Raw genomic sequence first — 24,857 nt, forward strand, 5'->3', positions numbered from 1 at the left:
ATTTTACCGTTCAAGGAAATCGTTCAAGGCAACTGCTGGTGATTACCGATGGAAGAAAATTCGGATTCAAGATTGTTAACTTCTTCTTTCATCTCCCATAGCTCCTTTCTAGAAGATATAAGAAATTAAATTTGGTAACTGAAAAATTTCAAATCTCTTTTATTCTTACCACTTACCACAGAGACGGCAATCATTGCTGTCAGTAAAACAAGAGAGAATGGATGGGAAGACGGTGCTGGAACTGACTACAACAGAAATCACAAATTGAAAGAATTAAAGCAAGTGTGGCCTGAAAGGTTCAGTTCTAGTCTGTAATTCATTTTTAATTGAGCAAAATGAGGTCTTTTTGCAGAAATTAGGTAAAACGAGAAAAGACGCTGCAATATACTAAAAACTACAGATTTTATAACTGAAAACTGCTATACCTTGCAAGTCTTTTTCGTCTTCACAACAAAACGAAAGTTACATGTCCTCGTATTTTTGTATTGACATGTAAAAAGGTCACTCTAGGGGATCTGCAAGTCATGTGAAAAGTAATATTTAATGCGTATCTGCAATAGCAAACGCAAGAGATTGTCGGCTGATATCAATAATTCAATTATTTACTAGAACAAGGTTCGACCTACCAGAACATTCCGCCATGGCTTGTTTCGCTAATTTAATTTCCTTTAGTGGTTTTTCGACGATATTCAATTGGATTGTGTTAATCGTAATTCAACTACACCCAAAACGGATACAAGAAGTCGAAAAACAAACCAAAATCACTTTCCCTGAAAAAAATCTGACTGGCTCATTCACCGTCCTATTGGTCGGATTCATTCTTCCCTGTTCACTTTTCTCGGTGAAAAAATCATTTCCACAACTCGCTGTTACAGTTCAAGTTACAGGAAAAACGGATAACTCCGTTCAAATGTTTGACGAACCACTGAGAGCTGTTTTACTATTAAAGCTGCACAACAAATTACTATAACGTAATGTCCATGTTAATACCGAATAAAATCTGGAATCCCTTCCAGATTGCCGAAGACTACCATCTTGTGGCAAACCAGCTGAGTTCTCAATTCACTTATTAGACGGCCAATATTTTGCCATTTCATTTTTAAATGTTTTGAACAAAACGCGAAATAAATTAAACTACACAATAAAAAAGAATTCAAAACAATCGATTAACAATTGACTTTTTAAAATAAAAAAGATTGGGTCAAAGTGACACAGCTGATGGCTCCGTCGCAGATCGAGTCTACATATAGAGGCAGCACTGCCGACTTGAGATTCAAACTAATTTCATCTGAGATTCTTCACCTGAACTTTGAAAACGTTTGCCAAAATCTGAAAAGAAAATGTTAGCGTCCGCTTGGTCATCTGTTGCGTCATATTTTTTCCCGGCGAAGAACTCATTTACTTCTGCCGAACAAACCATTCTGCAGAATAGGCAGCAGCCGCCGATACAAAACCAACACGTCGGCCAACCCTATCCCATCGGCATGCTGCCCTCCCCATACTACCAATACGAGACGGGCTATCAAATCAACCAAATGCCAAACGAGTGGGCTCAACAGTTCCCACAACAACCACAATACTACCAAGCACCTGACAGCCCACCTGACCAGTTTGTTGCCTCTCCAGCTTACGGATCGCAAGAAACAGCATTACCCGAACATCCGGTGGCACAGCAACAGCAATTCCACTACGGTCACTATTACCAGCAACCGCAACAAGGTCCTCCTCCCAGTCAATCTGCTTACGAAACATCTCCCGAATACGTCGAGACGGTTCCCGGTTGTGATCCCAAAAGTTGCTGCTCATGCGCTGCAATGTTTCTACAAATACCAAAGTTGGAACGTCGTTTGGACCAAATGGAAAGGGAGAACCACAATCTCCACGATCAGCTAATGAAAACCAAAAGCGAAATTGATGAGCTCCGACGGTCGTCTGACGCATCAAGAAACGGAACCGAGTCTCACGTGGGATTTGAAAATCCGATTCCATCCATGCCGGAAGTCGGCAACTACAACCCCGTTTACGAGGCACCCAATTCGCTCGACACTTACATCGCGAACCAGATGCGACATCTGTCAGTGGCACTGGAAGAACAACAGCGGCTTTCGGAAAATGATTGTCCGGCTATTTTGCCAGCAAGATCTAATAACCAAACTCAATCGCAAAATGGCTACGGGCTACTAGTAGAAATAGGCGAGACCGAACACCACCAATTCACTGCTAACTGGCCGTCTAGTATAAACAACACAAACGGAAGGCCAATTCCACCGATGGCTCAGCCGAGACTGCAGCCGATGCCTGGGCAATACAACTATACCGGACAGCCAAACAACAATCATCGTAATGATGTCGATCCTCGTCAAAACTGGACTGAAATGAACTTCGAGCAGTAAACTTGCGACAACCCAACGGGACTGGAGTAGTTGCGCTGATATAATTCTTATGTCTAACTCTTTCGGAAAATTGAATAAACGGGTTTTGTCCCTTAACTGATTTGTGATTGAACGTCATTAACTTAACCATTAACTCAAAACAAACAGCAATGTTGCGATTAAAAAAGCGAGTTGGTTTGTGTCGTTTCGTAACTCTTAGCTAGCTTTAGATTAAGTAAATAAATAGATCAAATCAAGCTGGGAAAGTTGCTTACCTTATCGTCGGTGCTTCCTGGCTCTCTTCGACTCGGATGAAACAAATAGTGGTCCTTTATCTTCAAGTGGCACGTCCTTCATTAAAAAAACAGAAACAAAAGAGTGCACAGAAATTAAGGATCAATAAAAATAGAACAAAAGCTTTCACAGATTATGAAACTTATGTTTAGATAAAGACATAAAACAACCATTAATCCATTTTCTATTGCTTAAAGTTACCGTTGTTGATTCGCTTGTACGAAATGTTTTTAAAAACTGAAACATTATTCCAGAGCTCGATATTTGGTTGGGACTAAATCAACAATACCTGAAACATTGATCCTTATATTAATTGAGCATAATTAATGAGCAAACTTTCGAGGTATAAATTTGTAAGCACTAGAACATGAACGACGTTAAGGCTTTGCTTTAGAATTCCCAAAGTTCGAACAAACAACTGAATCGAACCGGTCTATCACGACAGAGAGAAAAGTTATCCGAAATGCAATTTACACGCGTGAATAAAACAATCGCGTATCGACCTGACTATAGTTCGAAACGAAAAGCTAAAAGCAGTTTGACAGATTGCAGATAGTAACATTATATAAGATGTTCTCTCATCTACTCTCTTGAGGAGTCTTCGTTCGCCACGATCAACCAAAAGACAGTTTCGAAGTGTGGAAATGAATCAAATCAGGATTTTAGAAAGATCCTACTTTGGGATTAACATTATTCTCAATCTTATCAAACGGAGGTCTATAGGGAATATCTAACGGATTGAGTTGGTCTTGACAACGTACCAAGCATAAAAACAGGCTTATTTAACTTTAACTACTATGCGGTTTTCAATGTTACCTTTGCTCATTTGGTTGGCCGTTTTAAGTTGTGACTCAACTACGTCGAATTTGAATTCCCTCAACGGTCGGCACCTTCGCGTCATCTGGGTAGTAAAAGATTGTGATTATTTCTTTACATTTTTACTGGAATGAATTTCCTCGAAAATAACTACCTGGACTACCTGGATGCCACAACTTAATTATCTCCATTGTAGCCTCGTTGACACGGTAATCCAAAGGGGTTGTCAGGGCCACTTAAAGGGGGCGTCGCTCTAGAATACCTGTTTACCAGATTGAATTTCACGTAATACTTACAAATCATTGGAAGTTATTGCAATATAGAAAACATACCTATATCTTTCATTTCGCAGGTACGAAATGGTCCGAGTGACGGAAAACCGCCGAGCAAGTTTGTTTCAAATTCCTCTTTTTTTTTATGTTTCCTTAAAATTTGAATCAACAGATTTTCCCCCTGAATTTAAACTTTCGAGCGATTCAAACATGTTTTGTTTGCCTTGCTTCGTCAATCTAGCCGCTTGAACTTAATTAAATAAATAGTACAATATCATTCTAGTTAGAAATGCAGAGTTTGCTAACCTTATTGTCGTTGACGCTTTCTGAATCTCCTCGATTCGGATCCTCATTCGACTATTGATAAACCCAGTTTAGTGGTCCGTTATCTCCAGCATACGACATGTCCTTCATTAAACAGAAACCAAACAAAACACAATCATGAATGGATAAAACGATCAAGATGAAACTGAAACATGTAACCGTAGATAATCGACAATAAAGTTGCCGTTGTTAATTCGTTCGTACGAGATATTTGAAATGATAGCTTGTTGCAAAACTAAATATTTTATTTAGAATAAACTTCTAGTTACCATTGTTACCATTTAGCAAACTGTCGAGCTATAAATTCGTAAGCTCAACGACTTGACGTTATAGCATTGCTTTAGATACCCCAAGGTTCAAGCATTGATTGAATCGGACGGACGACCTTTCATGAGATAGAAATTACACAAGGCAATTAGCAGACGTAAATAAAATAATCGCGCATCGATCAGCCTATCCCTCACCCACTTACAGTATATTATAATAGAAAGTGCTGAACAGATAGCAGAAATTGTGCAACATTATATAGGTCGTTGTTTCGTCTAGTCCCTGGGAAGTCTTCGTTCGCCACGCTTGGCCTAAAGTCTTGCTTAGTGCAGCAATTCATTAAACCAGTTAAGATACCGCTTTGGAATTATTTAACTTCTCTGAGATCAACCGGAGATCTGCTGGGAATCTTGAAACGATTCGCTGTTAGTCTGGACAACACCAGCAAAAACAAGGGACGTCTTAGTCTACTATGCATTTATTAACGTTACCTTTGTTCGTTTGGTTGGCCGTTTCGAGTTGTGCCTTTCCAGCATCGCCGACTTTGAATTCCCTCAACGGACGACACCTGCGAGTCATCTGGGTAGTAACAGATTGTGATTTAATTAAAACATTTACTAAAAATTTATTTTCACACAAAACTCAATACCTGCAACTGGCACATCACCATTCTAGCCTCGTTGGCATGGCAACCCAAAGGGTTTGTCAGGGCCGCTTAAAGGGGGCGTATTTCTGGAATACATGTCGACACGATTAAATTTTACGTAATAAAATGTTATCCGCATTTGTAATAAGATGACCATACCTAAAAGCTTCCCTTTAATTTCCAGGTACGAAATGGTCCGTGTGACGGAAAACCGACTGGAGCCACCGGAAAATGGGCGGGGACTTTTCAGCTATCTGTTTGATAAAGTTGAGTTTTATTTTTTCAATGTTCTGCTCGCTAGACTTCCCGGGATCTGTTCAAGATGCTAATTGATTGGACCACTACAAAATAAAAACAATAACAAAAATAAAAATAAATTGTGATTCTGATTCAACTTTCAGATAATGTGAACGAGAACGTTGACGAGATGAATTTCAATGATAATAATAATATTTTCTATTTTCACCCAATCTGTCACAGCAATGCGACTTTTTAATTCAAGATGTGGTGCCGACAGTTCAGCGTTACAAAGTAGTCGACCTAACAACATACTGGATTTACTCGGACGCAGCTTTCCTCATTCCAGCACCTGATGAAACGGCCAACATCAACGCCGTCGTCAAACCCTTTCAATGGCCGGTTAGTCGACACAAAGGTTTAGTATCCTCACGTTTACACTCATTAAATTATCGACAGGTCTGGCTGGGACTCGCGGTATCCATTACATGCATGATCATATGTTTGAATTTAATTCAACACTACTTGGACTATCGTTCGACATTGATGGAGAGTTTTAAACAAAATGAAATCACGCGCCAGAAAAGTGGTCGGCTTCGCGTCACGAAATGGCAAACTGGAAAACAATATCTCTACGTCTTCGGCAATTTGCTTTCACAAGGTTATTATTATTTCTTCACCACTTACTCGTTTTGTCAAAGGGAAAATTTTGAACCAAATTCACTGGTCCTTCATAATCAGGTGGTTTTTGCCCTTCGAAATGGCTACCGTATCGATTTGCCGCTGGCGTGTGGACCCTGGCCGCTTTCTTCTTCGTCCAGGCCTACACCTCAACTCTGATCACCTACATAGTGACACCAGTCAATCAACCACTGATTACTTCTGCCTACGACATAGCTGAAAATATCGACATCCAGTTATATTTGAAAAAAGCGGGAATTCCAGATGCTGTCATCTCGGCAAGATCAACTATTTTAACGCATCGTCTGATTAATAATTTCTTTCCACTTGAAATTTGCAGGACAAAAACAATACGGGCTTGAACCTGAAACTACAGGAAAGGCTCAACTCTAACCCGAATTCCCGATGTATTTTGGCGTCAGACTGCATCAATTTCATTACTCCAGGATCAAAAAACGTTTTTCTTGAGGTAACAATAATTTCTGATTTTCTAGTCTAATTAACCATTTTTAAATTTAAAAAAAAAATCCTCATTTCAAGATTATCTGAATATAGGCAAATATTTATCTGAAAGACGCAATAAGAGAGAATTTTAAAAAGACTGGGAAATGTAACTTGCAAGTGGCAAAAGGTACATTCATGCCAGTGGTTTCAACATTTGCCCTATCGAAAAACAGTCCCTACACCAAAAATATTAACCAAGGGTAAGCAAAATAAGAAAAATTCATTTTGCCACCGGTTTAATAATTTTGGCCTTTTTCTTTTGTGTTACTGCATTATTAAGACTGCTGGAATTACAACAAACTGGGCTGATTGACTACTGGGACCTGTGGTTTCGTCCCATGCCCCCTCAATGTACAGGAAATGTCCACAGTGGGACCAAAATGCCGAAGAACAAACTCATGCCTCTTTCGTTAAAAAATTTAACCGGCGCATTTCTGGTCATTGCGGTTGGATTGAGCCTTTCCCTTTTAGCATTTCTCGGTGAAAAAATCATTTCTTTACGTGAGCGCCACCGTAGGCACATGCAAACGAACACGGGCAAACAGTAATGAAATATGTAATAGAAGCAAGATATTTCTAACTTTCTTTTTAACTTCTTATGGGTAGTCAAACTTTACTTAATTCGATGTAAGAAACCGGAGAAACACGACCCATTTTTCTATCTATCTAATGCGACTGACGCATCAAAAATAATGTTAATTGGATTTAGCACAGGGGACAAGCCAGGTCCCTACTTGGTGTACCCTAAATCCTGTAATAAACCCTCTAAAGAATCGCATTTGAACAAGTAGCCTAACCCGAAAATAACTTCTTTTTGTTGCCGAAATAAATTCACTGTTTTAGCGCCCGAATAACACATATTAAAAGCATTGTTACCTTGTTATTAAGTGTTATCTAATCCAATTCCATATTCAACACGAAACGAAGATAATGCCATCTGGTATCCTAGTAATGAAATTTCATTAGCTTTTATTCTGTTAAACTTAAAGTTCATAAAATGTTACCCGTCAAAAACTTGAGTGTGAATGCTGAAGGTGCTTATTACATATGCCACGAACATCCCTGTAATAGTTTATAAATGGATCAAACTGATTGAGCTTAAGCTGAACGAAACATTTATCTTGTTGGACAGAAGAATCACACTTATGAGAATCGAAAATCTTATTGAGGGATAAGAATCTTTGAACATGTTAGAACGGGGATGAATAATAATTCCTCTAACACAAAACTGTTGAATGAACATGGTGGTGGAATAGATAGACAACTCACAACCCGTGTCGAAATTTTTAAAATGTGTCCCGAGTAATACAGCATCACTGAGATGACTCACTGAGGCTTGATAAATGAAATTCTTTCGTCATAACATCTTACAGTAATGTTTAACAGAGTTTTCGTTTTTTCACACACTTAAAAACACATGTGCTTCCGTGTGATTCACATGACAAAGGAAAACTTTGGTTTTACTATAGCCTCACTTGCACTTTAACAGATTACCCTCTTAAGTTGGTAAATGTTAACTACAGGGCAAGAAAGAAAAGATATACATACATATCTGCTTTTCTGAAAGTTGTACACTGGTTAATCAATCAAACGGGTACGAAATCATGGTCGACCAAATTTTGCCCGCCAAACTTGCCACCAACTTGCCACCACGTTTGCTACTCCTCTACTGACAAATGGCGTCGTCTGCTACTCCACTGGCCGTCTAATTCCGCCATATTCCGCACAGAATAGCGCCAAAATGTATTTTCACAATTTATCCTTTTTGGAAATCGATATATTGATTTCAGAATGTTGGGAAGAAAATACGTAAAATTGGATACGTACAGTGTGCTAATATATCAACCAAATTATCTCTAAATACTTGCAGAACTGATAATGACTCATTGCTTCATAATTTCTCATTGTTCTTATTCCATTCTTCTTGCAATGAGGTTCCCACACCACAAATGGCTAAAGCAGCATTCATTGACTATATCTCTAAACGTATGGATGAGTCATCAATATGTAAATACCAACTGATAACTATCGGTCGTCACTTTCGATAACAGCCAAAATTCCATCCAGCCCCAAACCTGGCCACAGGTAAAACTTGACGACAGACTATGCATATAGCCTCCCCAGAGATTATATTGGACAATCAGTCAAGGAAATCAATCCAACCAGATCGGAATCATTTTTTTCAAACTCCAATTATTACGAAATGGGCGATAAAATGCTTCGTCGTTTGGCGGTCGCCAACATGTTCGAGGGCTGCGTTGTCGTTTTATTGCAGGTAAATTTCATTTAAAAAAATTTGTCTAAAATTTTTATTCATTTTAATTTTTAAATTGATTGACAGTTGGCAGTGCTGATAACCCTTCACGACTGGGTCGATTTCATTTGCATCGGTTTCTGGGGTGGAGTCCTGATGGGCATGACCGGCATGTGGACACTGCAGAGAAGACCCAAGCGAATGATCACCACAGCAGCTCTATCCATGCTGGCCGGATTGTGCATGGTGGGTTTCTATTCGTGGCAAGTGTCCACCGTTGATTGCGAGAGCATAATCAGTCCGACACCCGACCCGAACGCCCGCAAGAGCAGCAACTGGGAATCTGACGCCGATCTCTGTAAGTTTTGTGAATTAATTATTTCAGAATTCATTATTGTGAATTCATTTTGTTGAATAATATTATACAGGCAGTTGGCGACTGGCATCCGACGTCCTGTTCATCATCCTGGGATGTTTGGCCATCGGCAACAACATTTTCCTGGCGGCTAGAGCTTCGACCCTAATCGGAGATAGGCGTGGCTCTCACTAAATTGTCCCGTTATTTACCCTTTTGTTGTATAAATTCATTTGTTTGACTCATTATTAACTTGATAGAATATGGCGTGTAGTAATTATTTTCCCATTTAATTGTTGGACTGCTAAATTTTACAAAATACAATAATTCGATCTTATTTGATTTACCGGTTTCTTTTAAATAAGAAAATAATTCAATTAAATTACATTTGACCTTTGGAATCTCTTACCGGAACTCTTGGTATTAGTCACGACGATTAAATAATAGAATGAGTCACATTTGTGAGTTAATTCATACCTAGTGGCCGTTTGACAGTGTAGTCCTACCAATAAAAATTAATTCCAGTAGAATTTGATTTCCTTATCACCAGACGACGGAGATATGTTGCCCCGGCGACACTATCGGCGGGATTCGATTATCAGTTGTAGCTTATTGAATAAACAGTCGAGCATCGAACACTGCCAGAGTTAAAAGTGCCGTTCAAAACTTTAAAAACGAAATTGAAATTATTCTTACATAGAAACAGTTGGACAATAGAATGGCGGGCGACAAAATTCTTCGCCATCTGGCCATTGCCACCATGTTAGAGGGTTGTATTCTAGTGTTAATGCAGGTAAAAAGATAATAATAATTTAAAACAAAATTAATGACGTTAATTTTGGTTTGTGAAATTTACAAGTTGGCTGTTCTCATTACTCTGCACGACTGGGTCGATTGGATTTGCATCGGCTTCTGGGGTGGTGGTCTGATGATCATGGCCGGCATGTGGGCTCTTCAAAGAAGGTAAGAAATAATTCAATTCATTTTAAAAAGCTTGAAAACGAATTAATTCAAATTGTTTGATACACAGTCAAAAGAAAATGATAACCACATCAGCTTTAGCCATGATTGGCGGACTTTGCCTGGTGGGATTTTATTCGTGGCACGTCTCCACTGTCGATTGTAGCGAAATCGATGACAGAAACCAAAATCAATCGAGGAAAAGCCAATGGGAAGACGATTCCGATCTATGTGAGTTTGAACCGCACCATCGTAATTAATAAAAACAGAACTAATAATACCACATTTAATTGGATATAGGTGACTGGCGATTGGCTTCCGACATCTTGTTCATCATTTTCGGATTGGTGGCCATCGGAATCAACATGTTCATGGCGGTCAGAGGCTCGACATTGACCGGTGCTCATTCCAGACGCAGTTCTAATTCATCACATTCCGGCCACCATCACCCTCCTGCTCCGGTGGTTCATCCAGTTCCTGTTGTACATCACCACACGACTTACGTGACTCCCGAAGCCACTTATCCCATCCCTTATAACCCCAATCAGCAGCAGCAGCAACAGGTGATGCCCGCCAGCTACCCTCATCCTCAGCAGCAGCCAGCGCATTATCCGGTTTATCCATCCCAACACCAGAATCCCCATCAACCGGCTTACAATCCAGGATATCCGGCGCCTGGAGCACCTCCTTATTACAAGGATTAGCATATGATATTATTGTGAAAAGATTTGTTTCTTATACAAATGCTCCTTGTCCTGTATCATACTTTTTGAAATATCTCTCTAAATAATTAAAATATTCAATGAATCATTGCGTTGTTTGTGCAATTCCAAATCGACGATGTATAAAAAGTTTATGATTGAAAAATGATTAATGACGCAATTGGACGAGCGTCAACCGAGTCTCTGCTGACGTCTTGGCGATGAATAAGGGAAAGAGATAAGAGTAAAAAATGGCGGACAGCAGTAAACGCGGCCTTTTTGAAAATTTATAACATGAATATTATTCTTATATTGACCGACGTTGCGTATAGTTTCTTATCGCCAATTTGCTGCTAATAAAAAAATTACCGCGATGCAATGGCCATGGTTTCTGTCCAGGCTGCTTTATGGATCCTGTTTGACAGACTTGAAAGCGTCGCGACCGGCTGCAGTCGCACACCACAAACATCGTGAATCAATTCCCAGTTGTTTGAAATCAAAAAGTGAAACAGTTTGAATTTCATTTTTGGCATCAAAATGGCCCCCCTCAGCGATCAGGAAATGAAGAAATGGCGGGCGGTGGCCGGTTTGAACATCATTTTCGGCGCAATCGCCGCAATTGTCCAGGTATTACACCACCACTGTTATAAAAATATTTCACGACTTTTTCGTGGTTGTAGCTCCCAAAAATTAATAGTCGGAGATTCGTGGTTGTTAGCTACGAAAAAGTCGTATAATAATCCACAACGAAAATTTGGGGGTTAAAAATACTGAAAATATACTTGCCCGACGTGGGGATTGAATCTTTTTTCCTGTAAAGTGCTAGCTCAGCACTCTAACCACCACACCACTCATCACTTATATGTAACGATAACTTTATTTAGTACTATACCAACGTGCACATGAGCAAAATATTTACAGTTTCCAATGCAAGCCTGGTACATCAGTTTTAATCAGTAGCAGTAAGTTTGAACTATCTTAGTAGGCCCTAACTTCTAAGCAGCGATTGCTTGCATCCTTAACTCAAAATTTTGGGGGTTTCTACTTCGAATTTTTCGGGGTTTTCTGGTTTAGGGTTAAAAAACCCCAAAATTTAGACTACATACCAAAATTTCGGGGATGTTCCGTTTTTTTTGTAGTTGGCAACCCCGAAAATTTAGTAACCGTTTTAACAGTGACCCGCAGTGACCTTATCTCTAATAATATCGTTTGGGTTAATTGACTGAAATGAATAATTTCAAACAGGTGGCCACTTTGGCTACGCTGGGCAACGAGTTGGTCGACTTTTTCGGCATTGGCATCTGGGGCGGATGTTTCATGATGTCGGCCGGCACTCTCACCATCAAAAGAAAGTAAGTGCTAATTGGCAAAATTTCAATTTCCAAAAAATGATTCTAAATAATCTATAAGTGAATTTCACTCACAGTCCCAGGTTGTTTTCCAATTCTATTTGCGCTTTGCTGAGTGGACTGGCACTAATCATCTTATACGCCTGGAACCTCGGCGTGTATATTAATCAAGAGGGTTATTACTACTACTGCATCTCTTACGGTTATTACGACACTTACACACAGATTTGTAAGTGCACTCGCCCACCTTTCGTGGTCATCCGTGCGAGCATCCAGCACTGATTTGTCATGTCTTTTTATGTATTCTTGTGTATTATAATCACAGGTCATTGGCGGTTGGCGTCCGACATCATCTTCATCGTTTGCGGGAGCTTGGCCTTGATTTTCAACCTGCTCTTGACCATGAACGCAAAGGCGATCGTCGTAGTCTGGCCGATCGTCCAAAACCCGGTCAACAACGTCCACGGCATGACCAACACGACGTACATGGCGACCAGCAACCAGCACCCAGCCGCCTACCAGCAGACCGTCTACCAGGTGCCGGTCATGACTTATCCATCCAACAACACGAACAACGGCGTCATCTACCAGACGACGCCCGCTGGCTATCCGCCCGTGAATAATAACCAACAGCAACAGCAACCGGTGTACTACATTCAAACAAATCCGCCAGCTTACACCGCCACCGCCAATAACTAAATAGAAACGACGAATCAAATTGTCTGTGGTTATGTATACAATATAATACTTCACTTGTCCTGTATCACATTAAAATATCCATTAGATAAAATTAAATGTTGTAATAATTTAATTCGAAAAGTGTGAATCCCATTCTTTGAGGCAAATCAAAATAAACGGTGTACGATTTTCAAAAGAAATGTGTCCGGTTATTAGGCTATTCAATTATTGATGTTGGATGATGACGCAATTGTATATAACGAGCGCCAATCGTTATTCGTCTGCTTACGTGTTGGCGATGAATGTAAGGGAAAGATAAGGGTCAAACATGACTAACAGTGCTAGCAGCAAACGGCCTTTTCGAAAATAACATTGACATTATATTCTTTATCGTCCGCGACGTTGCGTAGTTCTTATCGTCAATTTGCTGATAATAAAATGAAGTAGATACGATGGCTAGCTGTTTCTTTTCAGGCCGTAAATTTCTGTTCGACAGACTTGAAAGCGTCGACCGGCTGCGGCCACACACCAGAAACATCGTGAGTTAATTACAGTTGGAAATAAAAGTGATAAGTTTTTCTTCCAGTTGGCAGCATCAAAATGGCCCCCCTCAGCGAAAAGGAAATGAAGAAATGGCGGGCGGTGGCCGGTTTGAACGTCATTCTCGGCGCAATCGTCTTGACGGCTCAGGTAATATAATTATATACTTTCACCAGCACCTCATATGTATCTATTATCGTTTGTATTTTATGCTAAAAATGAATGCCAAATCGTATTAGGTGATCACTTTGTCTACGCTCTACGAGTGGGTCGACTGGATCGGCATTGGCATCTGGGGCGGCTGTTTCATGATATCGGCCGGCTCTCTCACCATCAAAAGAAAGTTGGTGCCAATAATTCAAACATTTGAACAGCATATAATTCCTATTATTCGAATCATTATTGTTATCTCAAATTCAAATTTCACTCGCAGTCCGAGGTTGATTTCCATGTCTATTTGCGCCATGCTGAGTGGACTGGCATTGATCATCTTTTACGCCTGGAACCTCGGCGTCTATAATAATTTCAGTTATTATGGGTATATGATCAACTATAATGGTCCGGAGGCCTACTGCTACTATTACAATTATAACGACGATTTATGTAAGTTATACCCTGCACCTTTCACATGATCCGTGCAGCATATAAATGAATTGATCTATATCTCCTTATTAATCACAGGTGATTGGCGGTTGGCGGCCGACATTATTTTCATCGTTTGCGGCTGCCTGGCCATGATGATCAACCTGGTCTTGTCGATGAACGCCAAGGCGATCGCCGTAGTCCGTCCGATTGTCATCCGTCATCCGGTCAACAACGTCTACCCGATGAGCACGACCAACACGACGTACGTGGTGACCAGCAACCACCCAGCCGCTTACCCCAACCAGCAAACCGTCTACCAGGTGCCGGTCGTGACTTATCCATCAAACAACACGAACAACGGCGTCATCTACCAGACGACATCGCCCGGCTATCCGCCCATGAACAACCAACAGCAGCAGCCGGTATATTACACTCAAACCAATCCGCCAACTTACGCTACTACCGCCTACTAATAGAGCGGCGAATTCTATTCTCTTTTCTATCGTTATATAATATTATAACGCGTTTATTATATACCCATTTTGTCTTCATTTGAATTTTGGACAAATTATTCAAATTATTATTCTGCTCGTTTCGGGAATAAATGAGCGCAACTATGATTGGCTTATTCGACTATAAATGTAAATGTGTTACTAAAATACAATTCACATCTTGAGATTTTGCCTTCAACTATAGGAGAGAGAAATCGAATCAGTTTCAGTTTTGGTTTGCCCCTTTATCATCATCTCGGCCTCGTTATCGTGATTGACCTTTGTGATTGGACTAGTCTGGCTATTATAGATTGCGTGCACGGCGTAACGAAAGAGCTTTGATACACACACATATGGTGCAACGAGATTGACGTGTCATTATTTGACTTCCGCATTAACTATCATCGGAAATTTCAATGGCGACATTAAACGCTTTTAATTATTAGTGTGTGTGTATTTAACAATTTTCTGTGCATAATCAGGAATATTAGAACTCAATTGTGACGTCAGCAATTTCAGATGAATAAAATATTTGGAAAGATTTAGGAAGGGCGAATTGAATTTTGGATCATCCTCATCATCTATTAAGCGCATCCGGCAACGTTGCTAGGCCAATCGCAAGCGTAAATGTCTGGCCGGTAAATGGTTCCCGCTTGAGCGCAGGTCTATATAAACCAAGAAATTCAATTTTTAAAATTAAAAAAATTAATCCAAAAATGAATTGAATTCACTTACGAAGAGATAAGCGTCGCCATTGGAGCACATGTAAAAGGTTTTGGAGCAAGTGGAGGCCGGATTGGGGTAGTTGCCGTCCGCTTTGCCCGTGCAATCGAACCAGGACGGATCCCGGGTCGTCGGTTTCGGGGTGGTTGTTGTTGTTGTGGTTGTTGTTGTGGTGGTGGTAGTTGTGGTTGTGATGGGCTTCAATCCGGTGATGCCTCCGATCCAGTCCAGGTATCCCCTGACACGTACAAAGACGTTGGGTTTCCTGGCCGTCGGACATCCGACGGAACTGTCACCCACTCCGGCCACTCCGACGACGAACCACCGGTCCCATTCGGCGTTGTAGAAATTCATCGGACCACCGTCGTCGCCCTTTTCACATCAATTACAAATTTGTTCTATAAAAATTCAGAAATTTGCATATTATAGAATCGGTAATTTACGTAGCAGAAGCGACGCCCTTGAGATCCGTCGCTGCAGATGGCCTTGTCGCCGGAGAAGGAGCCCAATCCGGCCGTCTGCTGGCACTGGCCGTTAGTCCCGAACGAAGAAATGACGGTCGTCTCGGTTTGGCGCAAAACCGGACTCAATCCGCTGTCAACTAAATCAAATGATACATAGACATTTGAATGGCAAATCTATAATCTATAGGGTAAAACAGCGAACTGGGACAGCGTTTTTCCTAATAGACTTTCTTATGGCATTTACGTGTATCGACGAAATGCGAATTATGGGACAAAACGTGTAATCATGGGACAAAAAATGCTAATTGGGACAGACTTATTTTAAAAAACTAATTATTTCATTCGACGCAGAATTTTTTTCTGAATCGAATTGCTTAAGACACTAAGTATGGTGCAATAGAAAAATATTAAGATATTCTGATTTAAAAAATCAAAATATTGAGCTGTCAAAAAGTTTTTCAGTCTGCTAAACAATTTCGATCGTGTTTCAAAACTGTTCAACAGCACAAAAATGTGATTTTGAAAATCTTATGAACTTATTAGCTTAATCTAAAAGGTATAACATACGATTTACAAAATAAAAAACTTAACTAAATTCTGTTGTTCATTTATCGAGAAATTCGATTGGGAAGTTGGACGTCCGTGTTGCGAATGTCCCAAACTTACGCAAAACGAGGTTTAGCTTTACCTTAAATTTCATCAATATTTAATGGCGTAGCGGTATAATCACGGCGAACGAAGAAGATTGTTGTGAGTTCGATACTCATAAATGACCAAACAATTAATTGTGTTATCGGCAACAATTATTATTCTCTTTGATAATTGCGATCATTTGAAATGAAATCGCGATATAAAATGAAAATAGATATGAAATTGGGTGGTTGGCTTAGGTTTCGCTAATCAAATGTTAACATGTTATGATTAAAAAAATTGTTATTGGTGGTCTAGTGGATAAGGTAGTAGATTGCTACTACAAAGGTCGTAGGTTCAAGTCTTGAATCTGTTGAAGATCTTTCTAGTGATTTATGGCGGGATCAGAGCGGGAATTCTTACCGAAAAACTTTTTTAAAAAATTCATTTGACAATGGACGTTAATCAGGAATTTTTTAAAGATATAAATACAATTGGAATTAAACCACGAATTAATTATTTGTTTTTACCGGATATGTGAATCGAACCTCATACCCCAAGGATACCGCGCATTCCAATCTAGCATTAAACCTCGGAGCTACGATTTGTTTCGAAGATGTCTGCGATAGAGTATTGTATAGTATAGACAAAGTCCCCCATTCGGCTGTCCCAATTAGCATCATAGCACCTTATGGCAGCAAAACTGCAACTATTTTTTCAAAAAAATATCGGTTTTTCGTTCTTTTAGCATTTTTTAAAGCGAATCCCAAACATTTTATGAAAGTGTAAGGGATTAATTAAAAAAGTTAAAAATTAAATAATATTGCCAATAAAATAATAAGGGGCTATAGTTTGGGACATAAGATAGGGCACTATGAGAAAGAAAAGCCATTATCTAATTCAAATATTGACATAAAATTCAAACATTTTCGCGAAAATTCCTGAAACCCTATTCGCTTTCAATGCCATTTTATGAAAAGAATAAAAAACAAATAAGTTGAAATGACAATTTTCTTGAACCTGGATAGAATCGATCCTGAGTCCCTGAAATATTATTTTTCAAAAAATGCTTAAATGACAAAATGAAACCCTAAACCTTATACATCAATCGATTCGCCTTCAAATTCTGCGTCGATTGATGTACAGACATGGCGAAATAACGAAAAAAAAAAATTTTTTAAAATTTTTTGTCCCAATTCGCGTCTGCTGTCCCAAATTCGCATTTTTCTTCCATTTCCTGGTAATGAAATATTTCGATAAATATTCAAAATACTGACAAAACCTTTTACAATATTGTAGAACTTTTCATTCTCTATCTTTTGATATAATTATTTAAGGGATTACTTCACTTATACTCTAGATATTCCTTATGCCGTAACTATTTTTGCTAACAGCCAACACAGAGCCCAAATTTCTTGGCCGTAAGCAAAATTCTGAAATTTCAATTAACGATATCTCGTTTAATTCTGAATATTATATGACGCCCTTTTGCTTAATTGCGTATCCCCCCCAATATTTTAAATTTAATTAATTAGATTTTGCAATAAACCTCAAAATTTTTTGTATTTTACTTTAAGAAAAAAAAGTCGATTTGTGTCCCAATTCGCGTTTTCGCCGGCCGTGTCCCAGTTCGCTGTTTTACCCTAATTGAATCAAAAGTGAATTGAATTTACCGGCACTGGAGAAGTTTCCCCATCCGGCCAGGACAACCGGATCGTTGACTTGATCGGAATCACCGGCGAAAGGCAGACAAGCCGGCCGAACAAATTCTGAATATAATTAATGCAATCATTAATATCATTTCAAATCAAACGTTAATGTTTTTAAAATAATAATACCGTTGAGATAGGCGGGATAGGGGAGCCGGATGAGGGCGATATCGTCCTCGACTTTCCCGTAATTCCAATCGGGATGAGACTTCAAATCAGAACCGGAATTGACGTCAAAGATTTGCTGATGAAGCGGAGGAGAAGTGACGTCGTGAGCGCCCAGCGTGACTTTGACACTGATGACTCCGAAGAGGCAATGGGCCGCTGTGAGGACGTGATTGGCGTTGATGAGAATTCCGCCGCATTCGGCGGCGTCGCCGCTCCAGAATTTGACTTTCAGGTGGGCCATCCAGGGGAAGGCGTTGGGCGTGGCCTCCCAACCTCCAGCGATCCTGGAAGTGACCATCGATCGTCCGCATTCAACATCTGTAACATTCAAGTGTAGAATAATACATCAAATTGAATGTATTTAAGATCTGCATTTGATAATGAAAAAGATAATAGTTGATTTTACCTTGCTGGTGAGTTGGATGCACCAGGAAGAGCAGAGCGGCTAGGACTAGGAAATGGCCGGCCATACGAATTTGATTGCTGGCCATTGTTGGTTGTAGAGTTTGTTCAAGTGCAGACGACAGCTACTGGAATACTCGTGACTGTACCTCGCTGGCGGCTCACTTTAAATAGGCAGAACAATTTGGCTCACAGACTGATGTGGTGGCCTCATTTCCTTTTTGATAAGGAAAATGAGTTGTGGACTTTTTTAATTCCCCGCGGTGCTGGTTTCGTTATTAATAATCTCTCGTTATAAATTCGAGATATTGACTATAAAGCCCTAAATACTCGCGCGCGTAATATGGCTACCGCTTTTCATCATGCGCCATTGTGTTTTTTATTATCTGAAAAGAATTGGTTAATAGGGGGAAGCTTAATTATTATTCCGCAACCGGAATACGTAAGTTCCACGAATCGATATTAGAATCAAGAATACAGGACTGATGACATATCATACCTTCCGGCAATGAATTTCATTTTAAGCTGGCAACTTCCATCCCTATATGCTCATCATTTAAAAATAAAAACAGAAAAACAAAATTGCATAAGAATAATGTTTAATATCAAGCCAGAATCGACGCCATATGCTTTAGTCTACACGGCATTTCTCCCCGACTCGTCATAACCGGTTTAGGCTACTTCAAAATAAACAAGGCAATATAAATTGGCGCCAGTAGATATAATATCGGATAAGTCGAAAATGTCGTTGCGTGGGTTTATAGATAATGATGCGGGGTTCTTTGGATAACTTCTCATTGATTACACAACCGAGAAGATTTAGGAGGTTTCACCGTTTTGACTGGATCTGAGCCCTGTAAAATGTGCCATAATTGAAATAAGCCATCAAATTAGTCAATTAAATATCAGCTCATAACATATGAATGATAGGCTACCCTTTCCATTTTTGTTAGAAAATGATTATTTCAGTCCTCGTTCGAACAAAAGAAAGGCGAGAAGGGCTTGAATGTGTTGGAATATAAACAGCTGGGCAGAATGTGTGTGGCGATTTGAGCTATAGTGCTTCCCATTTTTATACCGGCGCTTGAATAACTGGGCAGCAAATTAAATCCTTGAAATTAGCATACGTCGTCCTTAAACTATTATTGGCTCCAGCAGCAACTCAATTACACAAAAGTGATTTCCAATTGGGTAATATATACAGCGTACACAATGAAATACACGCCACAAGACTATCTTATGAAACATTAAAAAGTCCTTTTGCATTTTAATTATCTCAACTATAATAGAACCGAGAATAAAAGTGGCGCAATCAAGAATCATAGCAGTGGATTGGGCAAACTGTATAGAATGAAGGTTATAAATTACTGATTGCACCTTTCAAACTATTAATTCAATTTGCTTGCGTCAGCAGAAAAGAAATAAAAAGATAGACATTTAATCCCCAAGATAATTTATTGAATGAAATGAAGAAAATAATAAAATTTCTGTATTTTTCATATCAAGAAATTACATCAGAAAAAAGAATAAAATAATAAAATTTGTTGATTAATATTAATATTAGAATTAATTGGTGTTGCATCCGGGGACGTTGGAAGGCCAATCGCAGGCGTTGATACTCGGCCGGTAAACCAATCCGTTAGAGCACGTCTATCAATCAATCAATCAGATTTAATGCAAATTAAATATGTTCCACTTTTATTATTTCGTAAAAAAAAATCTATGAATAATTCAATCTATTTAGTCTTTCGAGGTTAAATGTATAGACTCACGAAGGTGTGGTAATTGTATTGGGAGCACATGAAGAAATTCGGCGAGCAACTAGCCGTCGGGTAATTTCCAGACGATTTGCCCAGGCAACTGAATTCGCCCATTTCGTGCAACGGCATCACGTCATGGGTTTTCGTCGGCCAACTGATGGTCGTTTTCAACGCTGTTGATTTCGTCGTGTAAGTCTCAGGTAATAACGTCGGGAATTGCCTCATCCGATTCTTCCTCATTTTATTGGTAGTGGCGGGAGATTTGAAATCGGCCAATTTGCTGGGCGGAACCACGCCCGAATGGTCGCGGATAAAATCCAGTTGACTGCGGACGCGGGTCAGAAGGTTCGGCCTTTTATTATCGTTCATCCGCTTGTTGGTTTTCATCCTGCAGCTTCCGGAATTGGCTCTTCCGGCCACTCCGACGACGAACCACCTGTCCAATTTCGGGTTGTAATAATTCAACGGCCCACCATCGTCGCCCTGTTTTAAATTAATACAATTTTGCAAACATTTTAAGATTACTATTCATTTTGATTAAATACAAAAATTACGTAACAGAAGCGACGATTGTGAGATCCATCGGTGCAGATGACACTGTCGCCGGAGAAGGGCCCAACTCCGGCCAACTTTTGGCAATGGCCGTCGCTCCCGAACGAGGAGATGACGGTCGTGTTGACTCGACGCAAAACGGGACTGGATTCCCTTAGGCAACACTGGTGAGCTGATGACGCAATTAATACGAAAATTTATTTTGATTGATTTAATTATAATTCTAGTACTTCCGGTTGATTGGCCCCATCCGGTGAAGACGACGGAATCGTTGACTTGATCGGGATCGTGAGCGAACGGCAGACAGGCCGGCTGGACGTAATCTAATCCAATTAAATTCGTGAGTGAATTCATTTCAATTTAAATCAATTAAAATTAATTTTACCGTTAAGAATGGCGGGTTTCGATAGTAAAATGACGGCAATGTCGTGTTCCAGTAGGTTGGCGGTAATTTCCGGGACGGCCAGAACTTTCCAGTTGTGGATTTGGTGATGGGCGCGGTCGCTGCTGCCGGGACTGACGTCACGGGAGCCCAGGGTGATGTTGATGAGGCTGAAAAGTCTGTCGGTGCCGTCCTCGACGATGCAATGGGCGGCCGTGAGGATGTGCTGGTCGCTGATTAGCGTCCCACCGCAGGTGAAATATTTCCCGCTGGGATTTTGAACGAGGAGGTGAGCCACCCACGGGAACTCGTTGAACAGCAAATTCGGCCGTCCGCATTGAACCGGAGCTGTTGTAAATATAAATATTAACAGAAATCAATTGGAAATGTCAGTTTTCAAGTGAATAATTTGTGTAATTAATTAATTAATTGATTAATTAATAATTGTGTAATAATAAACAGAAATCCATTTAAAATAGAAGAAGATCAAATCAATTAGTTAAATTACCTTTTTGATGAGTTTCACCTGCCAGGGATAATAACAGTATAATAACATAAAATAAAGGAAGAATGGCAAACACGCTGGCCGAGTTATTACTATTGGCAATGGCCATTTTGAAACAATCGTACAATAACGGCCGGTTATTAGGCACTTGTTGCGACTGATGGCCAGGATCGTCGTTGACTGTGCTATGCTGATGTCGTTCAGATTCCAACTGGTGACCCAAATGGACTTTTCTATACAGTGTTTCATTTCCTATTTTCTGAGCGTCGTGAGATGTGTGATGTGTTAGGCAATTTAATTATGCGCTAATATAATAACCTTGGTGAAAAAGTTGCCTTTTCTTCTGGAATTCGATTGCACAATACATTGGCGTATATAGTTCATGATTGAATTGAATTAAAAAGCTACTGATGCACCTTCTACGGAGCTACACGATCAATTGTCGAGTAAGAATTCATGCTGGATGCAGTAATACGTAATGGACTACTTTATTGGAATTGATAGGAACTGATTAATACATTCTTAACTTGCAGCCAAGAAAATCGACAATCGAGTGGAAAATTAAATCAAAATCGGATATTTCTTAATGACATCCGGCGACGTTGGAAGGATAATCACAGACGCCAATTTCCTCCCGATAAACCAAATTAGAAGCGCAGTTCTGCAACGAAATGATATAAGAATAAGATCCACTTATCTTTGATTTCAATGTCAGAAAACTTACGAAAAGGTAAGCGTTGCCGTTTGAGCAGGTGTAAAATGTATTGGAGCAGCTGGATTCCGGATTGGGGTAGTTGCCGTTGGCTTTACCAGCACAGCTGAAAGTTGTCGGTGATGGGTTGGTAATGGATGTCGTAGTGGTTGGGGTTGTTGTTGCCTCGGTGGTGGGTGTTGTTGTCTTCTCAGTTGTCGTTTCAGTCGTCGTTGTTGTTGGGCTTTTCGTTGATGTCGACTGGGAAATAGTTTGAGTTGTTGTTGGAGTGGTCGTCGGTGTCGTTTTAATTGTTGTCGTCAACGTCGTCCGGATCATCAAAGGAGTGGTGCTAAAGTCGGACCCTGGTGCGATGATTTGCTGGACCCACGTCGAATAGGAGCTCAATCTTGAGTAGCCGGACGGATAGTCCAACTCGCAACCTCCGTAAAAGGAAACGATCCCGATCTGTGTCCAAGTTCCATCCGGTTGTCTGAAATTCAGCGGCCCACCCAAGTCACCCAAGTCACCGTTGTAACCCTGTTTGGATATAGGTAACCAGGCAGTGAAATGATTTCACATTGATTTTGGTGTTGCGATTCAATTAATAATCAAATGGCTTACGCTGCATATTCCGCTACCATTGGCTCCGCTAGTGCACACCGTATTTCCCGTGATATTGATATAACCGAAACTGGAGTACGACTGCTGGCATTGGGCATTGGAGATGACCGGAACCGTCACTTTGCGGAGTACCACACTGCCGCTAGTAGCACCTTGAAGTCAAAAGATGCAATTCCTGTTAATTATTGCACACGTTTATGTTTTTGATAAAAAGCAGAACCCTGTATAGATACCGTAGGAAGTGAGACCCCATCCGGCAACGGTGGCATACTCGCCGGCGTAATTCGGCCCGTTGGGAGCGGCCAAACAAACTGGGCGGATGTATTCTGTTCGATAATAGAAATTGTTGCGTGTTTTTAAATTCAATTTGAACAAATCGCGCAACAAATATTTAATCAGTAAAATTGGTATACCAATTTTACTGATTAAATATACTACGTGTGTAAATATTATACGGGTGAAGGTCACTGGTGTAGCGAGATAGACGAGAGCAATGTTGTTATCCAACCGAAAATCGTTGTTGATATCGTACGTGTCCCAATCCCATCCACTGTGAACCAATAGGCCTAGACCCTCGTACATTTTGGCATTCGCTTCGGTGGATAAGCTCGAGCGATTGTGCAATCCCAGGTAGACGAGGATCGACCTTGTTTTCTCCCTGTTAGTTGAATATGCGGCCAGATCGAAGTAGACGAAACAAAGTCAATGATTCAATTCATTTCTGGATGCGCAGTTAATAAACATGGATAGACTCACTTATATACTGTCGCACAGGAGGCTGACGTGAGAATCCATCGTTCAGATATCAAACTTCCTCCGCAGTTCTGACTGTAGCCAAACTCCGTTTCTACCTGAAGGTAGGCTTGCCACGGAAATTCGTTGGGGGCCGTTTCTACTCCACCGGCGATCTTTCCGTCGACCATCCGGTTGACATCATTGGACACTCCGCAATCTGCAAACGAAGATCTCTCCGCTGCCATTATAAAAGTTAAATTAATTGATAAATACTATGCATGTGAATTTATTACGTAACTTACCATTTGAAACAGCAGGATCGTTTAAAGTTGTTGACGACAGGCCCTTGACGGAGAGCGGATGAACGACGACGTTAGTAACTGAAGACGCCAACGGAATAACCGAACAGAAACCCAAAGTGGCCACACCCAGACAGATGCTGACGACCATTAGGGCAAAGTTAGATCTAATGCTTTTGACAGACATGTTATTCAGCTATGAAAACAGGAGCGAATGACGCGCTGACTCTCAAATTCAACGTTTCTTATATAGCCCTTCGACTCGACTGGATTATTCACATACGCAATAAGCCAATAAAATGAAGGGAATATATTTAATCGCAAGGTTCACGAGGTAATTATATTCCTCTAAATTGTTTATTATTGCCTTTTGAAAATGCCGCTTCTATTGGTCGTACGATATTGTGAAATTGAAACGTTATTCTGTTGATCAGCACGTTCGTTTCACCTTATTGGCTAATAGCAGCGCCAAAATCCCAACTTGTTGTTTACTGCGCTCGTTATTTTCCTTATTGGGGCTTCACATTCTATTGAAATATATGGCTGGTGATTACCTTTGAAACTCTAATCACAAAAGAAAAATGGCCTCTTTCATCTCGAAATAATAAACACGATTCAATTCGTTTTACAGCACCGAAGGGCATTGTGTACGATAAGATATGAAGATGATAACATCGGATTATTTGTTTTTTTTATCTCCCTACTGGTTTTATTTCCCGTGTTTGAAATTTGAACAACATTATTTACAAAGAAGGTTTACCTTGGGGGAAATTGGGGATGTTTGGTCTTTAATTGTCGTAAATTAATTATCATAAATTAATTGTCATTCCTTCCTTCCATGAAAAAATGGTTTAGTGAAAAATCACAAAATTTTTTTTATTGATCTG

At 40.1% G+C, this 24,857-nt stretch overlaps 7 protein-coding genes and 2 long non-coding RNA genes across 11 annotated transcripts; 4 read left to right on the top strand and 5 right to left on the bottom strand.

Annotated features, from left to right (window-relative positions):
• Positions 1-70: 70 nt before the first annotated feature.
• On the bottom strand, positions 71-3,862 carry LOC124196860. 2 transcript variants are annotated; one of them, XR_006875854.1, is made up of 7 exons: positions 3,815-3,862; positions 3,637-3,744; positions 3,483-3,567; positions 2,648-2,723; positions 426-515; positions 177-245; positions 71-108 (listed from the first exon to the last, which is right to left on the bottom strand). It is a non-coding gene; the product is annotated as an uncharacterized LOC124196860 (long non-coding RNA). The 2 variants fall into 2 exon arrangements; XR_006875853.1 differs by lacking the exon at positions 426-515.
• Positions 3,863-3,987: 125 nt separating this feature from the next.
• LOC124196862 lies at positions 3,988-7,341 on the bottom strand. Of its 2 annotated transcripts, none has more exons than XR_006875856.1 (5): positions 7,290-7,341; positions 5,151-5,332; positions 4,995-5,077; positions 4,837-4,924; positions 3,988-4,162 (listed from the first exon to the last, which is right to left on the bottom strand). It is a non-coding gene; the product is annotated as an uncharacterized LOC124196862 (long non-coding RNA). The 2 variants fall into 2 exon arrangements; XR_006875855.1 differs by lacking the exon at positions 7,290-7,341 and adding an exon at positions 5,916-6,159.
• A 1,215-nt stretch (positions 7,342-8,556) lies between these two features.
• Positions 8,557-9,359, top strand: LOC124196863. Its single transcript, XM_046592100.1, has 3 exons — positions 8,557-8,688; positions 8,755-9,025; positions 9,096-9,359. The coding sequence occupies exons 1-3, from the start codon at positions 8,617-8,619 to the stop codon at positions 9,215-9,217; spliced, it is 465 nt and encodes a 154-aa protein (XP_046448056.1). The 5' UTR covers positions 8,557-8,616; the 3' UTR covers positions 9,218-9,359.
• A 276-nt stretch (positions 9,360-9,635) lies between these two features.
• LOC124196864 lies at positions 9,636-10,792 on the top strand. The gene is made up of 4 exons (XM_046592101.1): positions 9,636-9,815; positions 9,882-9,985; positions 10,053-10,213; positions 10,283-10,792. Exons 1-4 carry the CDS (start codon positions 9,741-9,743, stop codon positions 10,684-10,686), a joined length of 744 nt encoding a protein of 247 aa, XP_046448057.1. The 5' UTR covers positions 9,636-9,740; the 3' UTR covers positions 10,687-10,792.
• Positions 10,793-11,087: 295 nt separating this feature from the next.
• On the top strand, positions 11,088-12,910 carry LOC124196866. The gene is made up of 4 exons (XM_046592104.1): positions 11,088-11,310; positions 11,929-12,035; positions 12,110-12,261; positions 12,358-12,910. Exons 1-4 carry the CDS (start codon positions 11,221-11,223, stop codon positions 12,729-12,731), a joined length of 723 nt encoding a protein of 240 aa, XP_046448060.1. The 5' UTR covers positions 11,088-11,220; the 3' UTR covers positions 12,732-12,910.
• Positions 12,911-13,187: 277 nt separating this feature from the next.
• Positions 13,188-14,511, top strand: LOC124196865. The gene is made up of 4 exons (XM_046592103.1): positions 13,188-13,400; positions 13,490-13,593; positions 13,684-13,853; positions 13,932-14,511. Exons 1-4 carry the CDS (start codon positions 13,311-13,313, stop codon positions 14,306-14,308), a joined length of 741 nt encoding a protein of 246 aa, XP_046448059.1. The 5' UTR covers positions 13,188-13,310; the 3' UTR covers positions 14,309-14,511.
• Positions 14,512-14,845: 334 nt separating this feature from the next.
• Positions 14,846-19,469, bottom strand: LOC124196867 (chymotrypsin BI-like). The gene is made up of 7 exons (XM_046592105.1): positions 19,358-19,469; positions 18,427-19,276; positions 17,982-18,338; positions 17,817-17,912; positions 15,493-15,650; positions 15,062-15,421; positions 14,846-14,991 (listed from the first exon to the last, which is right to left on the bottom strand). The coding sequence occupies exons 2-7, from the start codon at positions 18,509-18,511 to the stop codon at positions 14,911-14,913; spliced, it is 1,137 nt and encodes a 378-aa protein (XP_046448061.1). The 5' UTR covers positions 18,512-19,276; positions 19,358-19,469; the 3' UTR covers positions 14,846-14,910.
• A 424-nt stretch (positions 19,470-19,893) lies between these two features.
• On the bottom strand, positions 19,894-21,831 carry LOC124196868 (chymotrypsin-like elastase family member 1). The gene is made up of 6 exons (XM_046592106.1): positions 21,625-21,831; positions 21,120-21,464; positions 20,965-21,057; positions 20,737-20,906; positions 20,195-20,665; positions 19,894-20,072 (listed from the first exon to the last, which is right to left on the bottom strand). The coding sequence occupies exons 1-6, from the start codon at positions 21,728-21,730 to the stop codon at positions 19,989-19,991; spliced, it is 1,269 nt and encodes a 422-aa protein (XP_046448062.1). The 5' UTR covers positions 21,731-21,831; the 3' UTR covers positions 19,894-19,988.
• A 262-nt stretch (positions 21,832-22,093) lies between these two features.
• Positions 22,094-24,199, bottom strand: LOC124196870 (chymotrypsin-like elastase family member 2A). The gene is made up of 7 exons (XM_046592108.1): positions 23,974-24,199; positions 23,693-23,909; positions 23,392-23,594; positions 23,170-23,262; positions 22,937-23,088; positions 22,346-22,852; positions 22,094-22,282 (listed from the first exon to the last, which is right to left on the bottom strand). The coding sequence occupies exons 1-7, from the start codon at positions 24,155-24,157 to the stop codon at positions 22,205-22,207; spliced, it is 1,434 nt and encodes a 477-aa protein (XP_046448064.1). The 5' UTR covers positions 24,158-24,199; the 3' UTR covers positions 22,094-22,204.
• Positions 24,200-24,857: the final 658 nt, after the last annotated feature.

This window comes from Daphnia pulex, chromosome 7 (assembly GCF_021134715.1).
Source record: "Daphnia pulex isolate KAP4 chromosome 7, ASM2113471v1".
NCBI classification, from domain to species: domain Eukaryota; kingdom Metazoa; phylum Arthropoda; class Branchiopoda; order Diplostraca; family Daphniidae; genus Daphnia; species Daphnia pulex.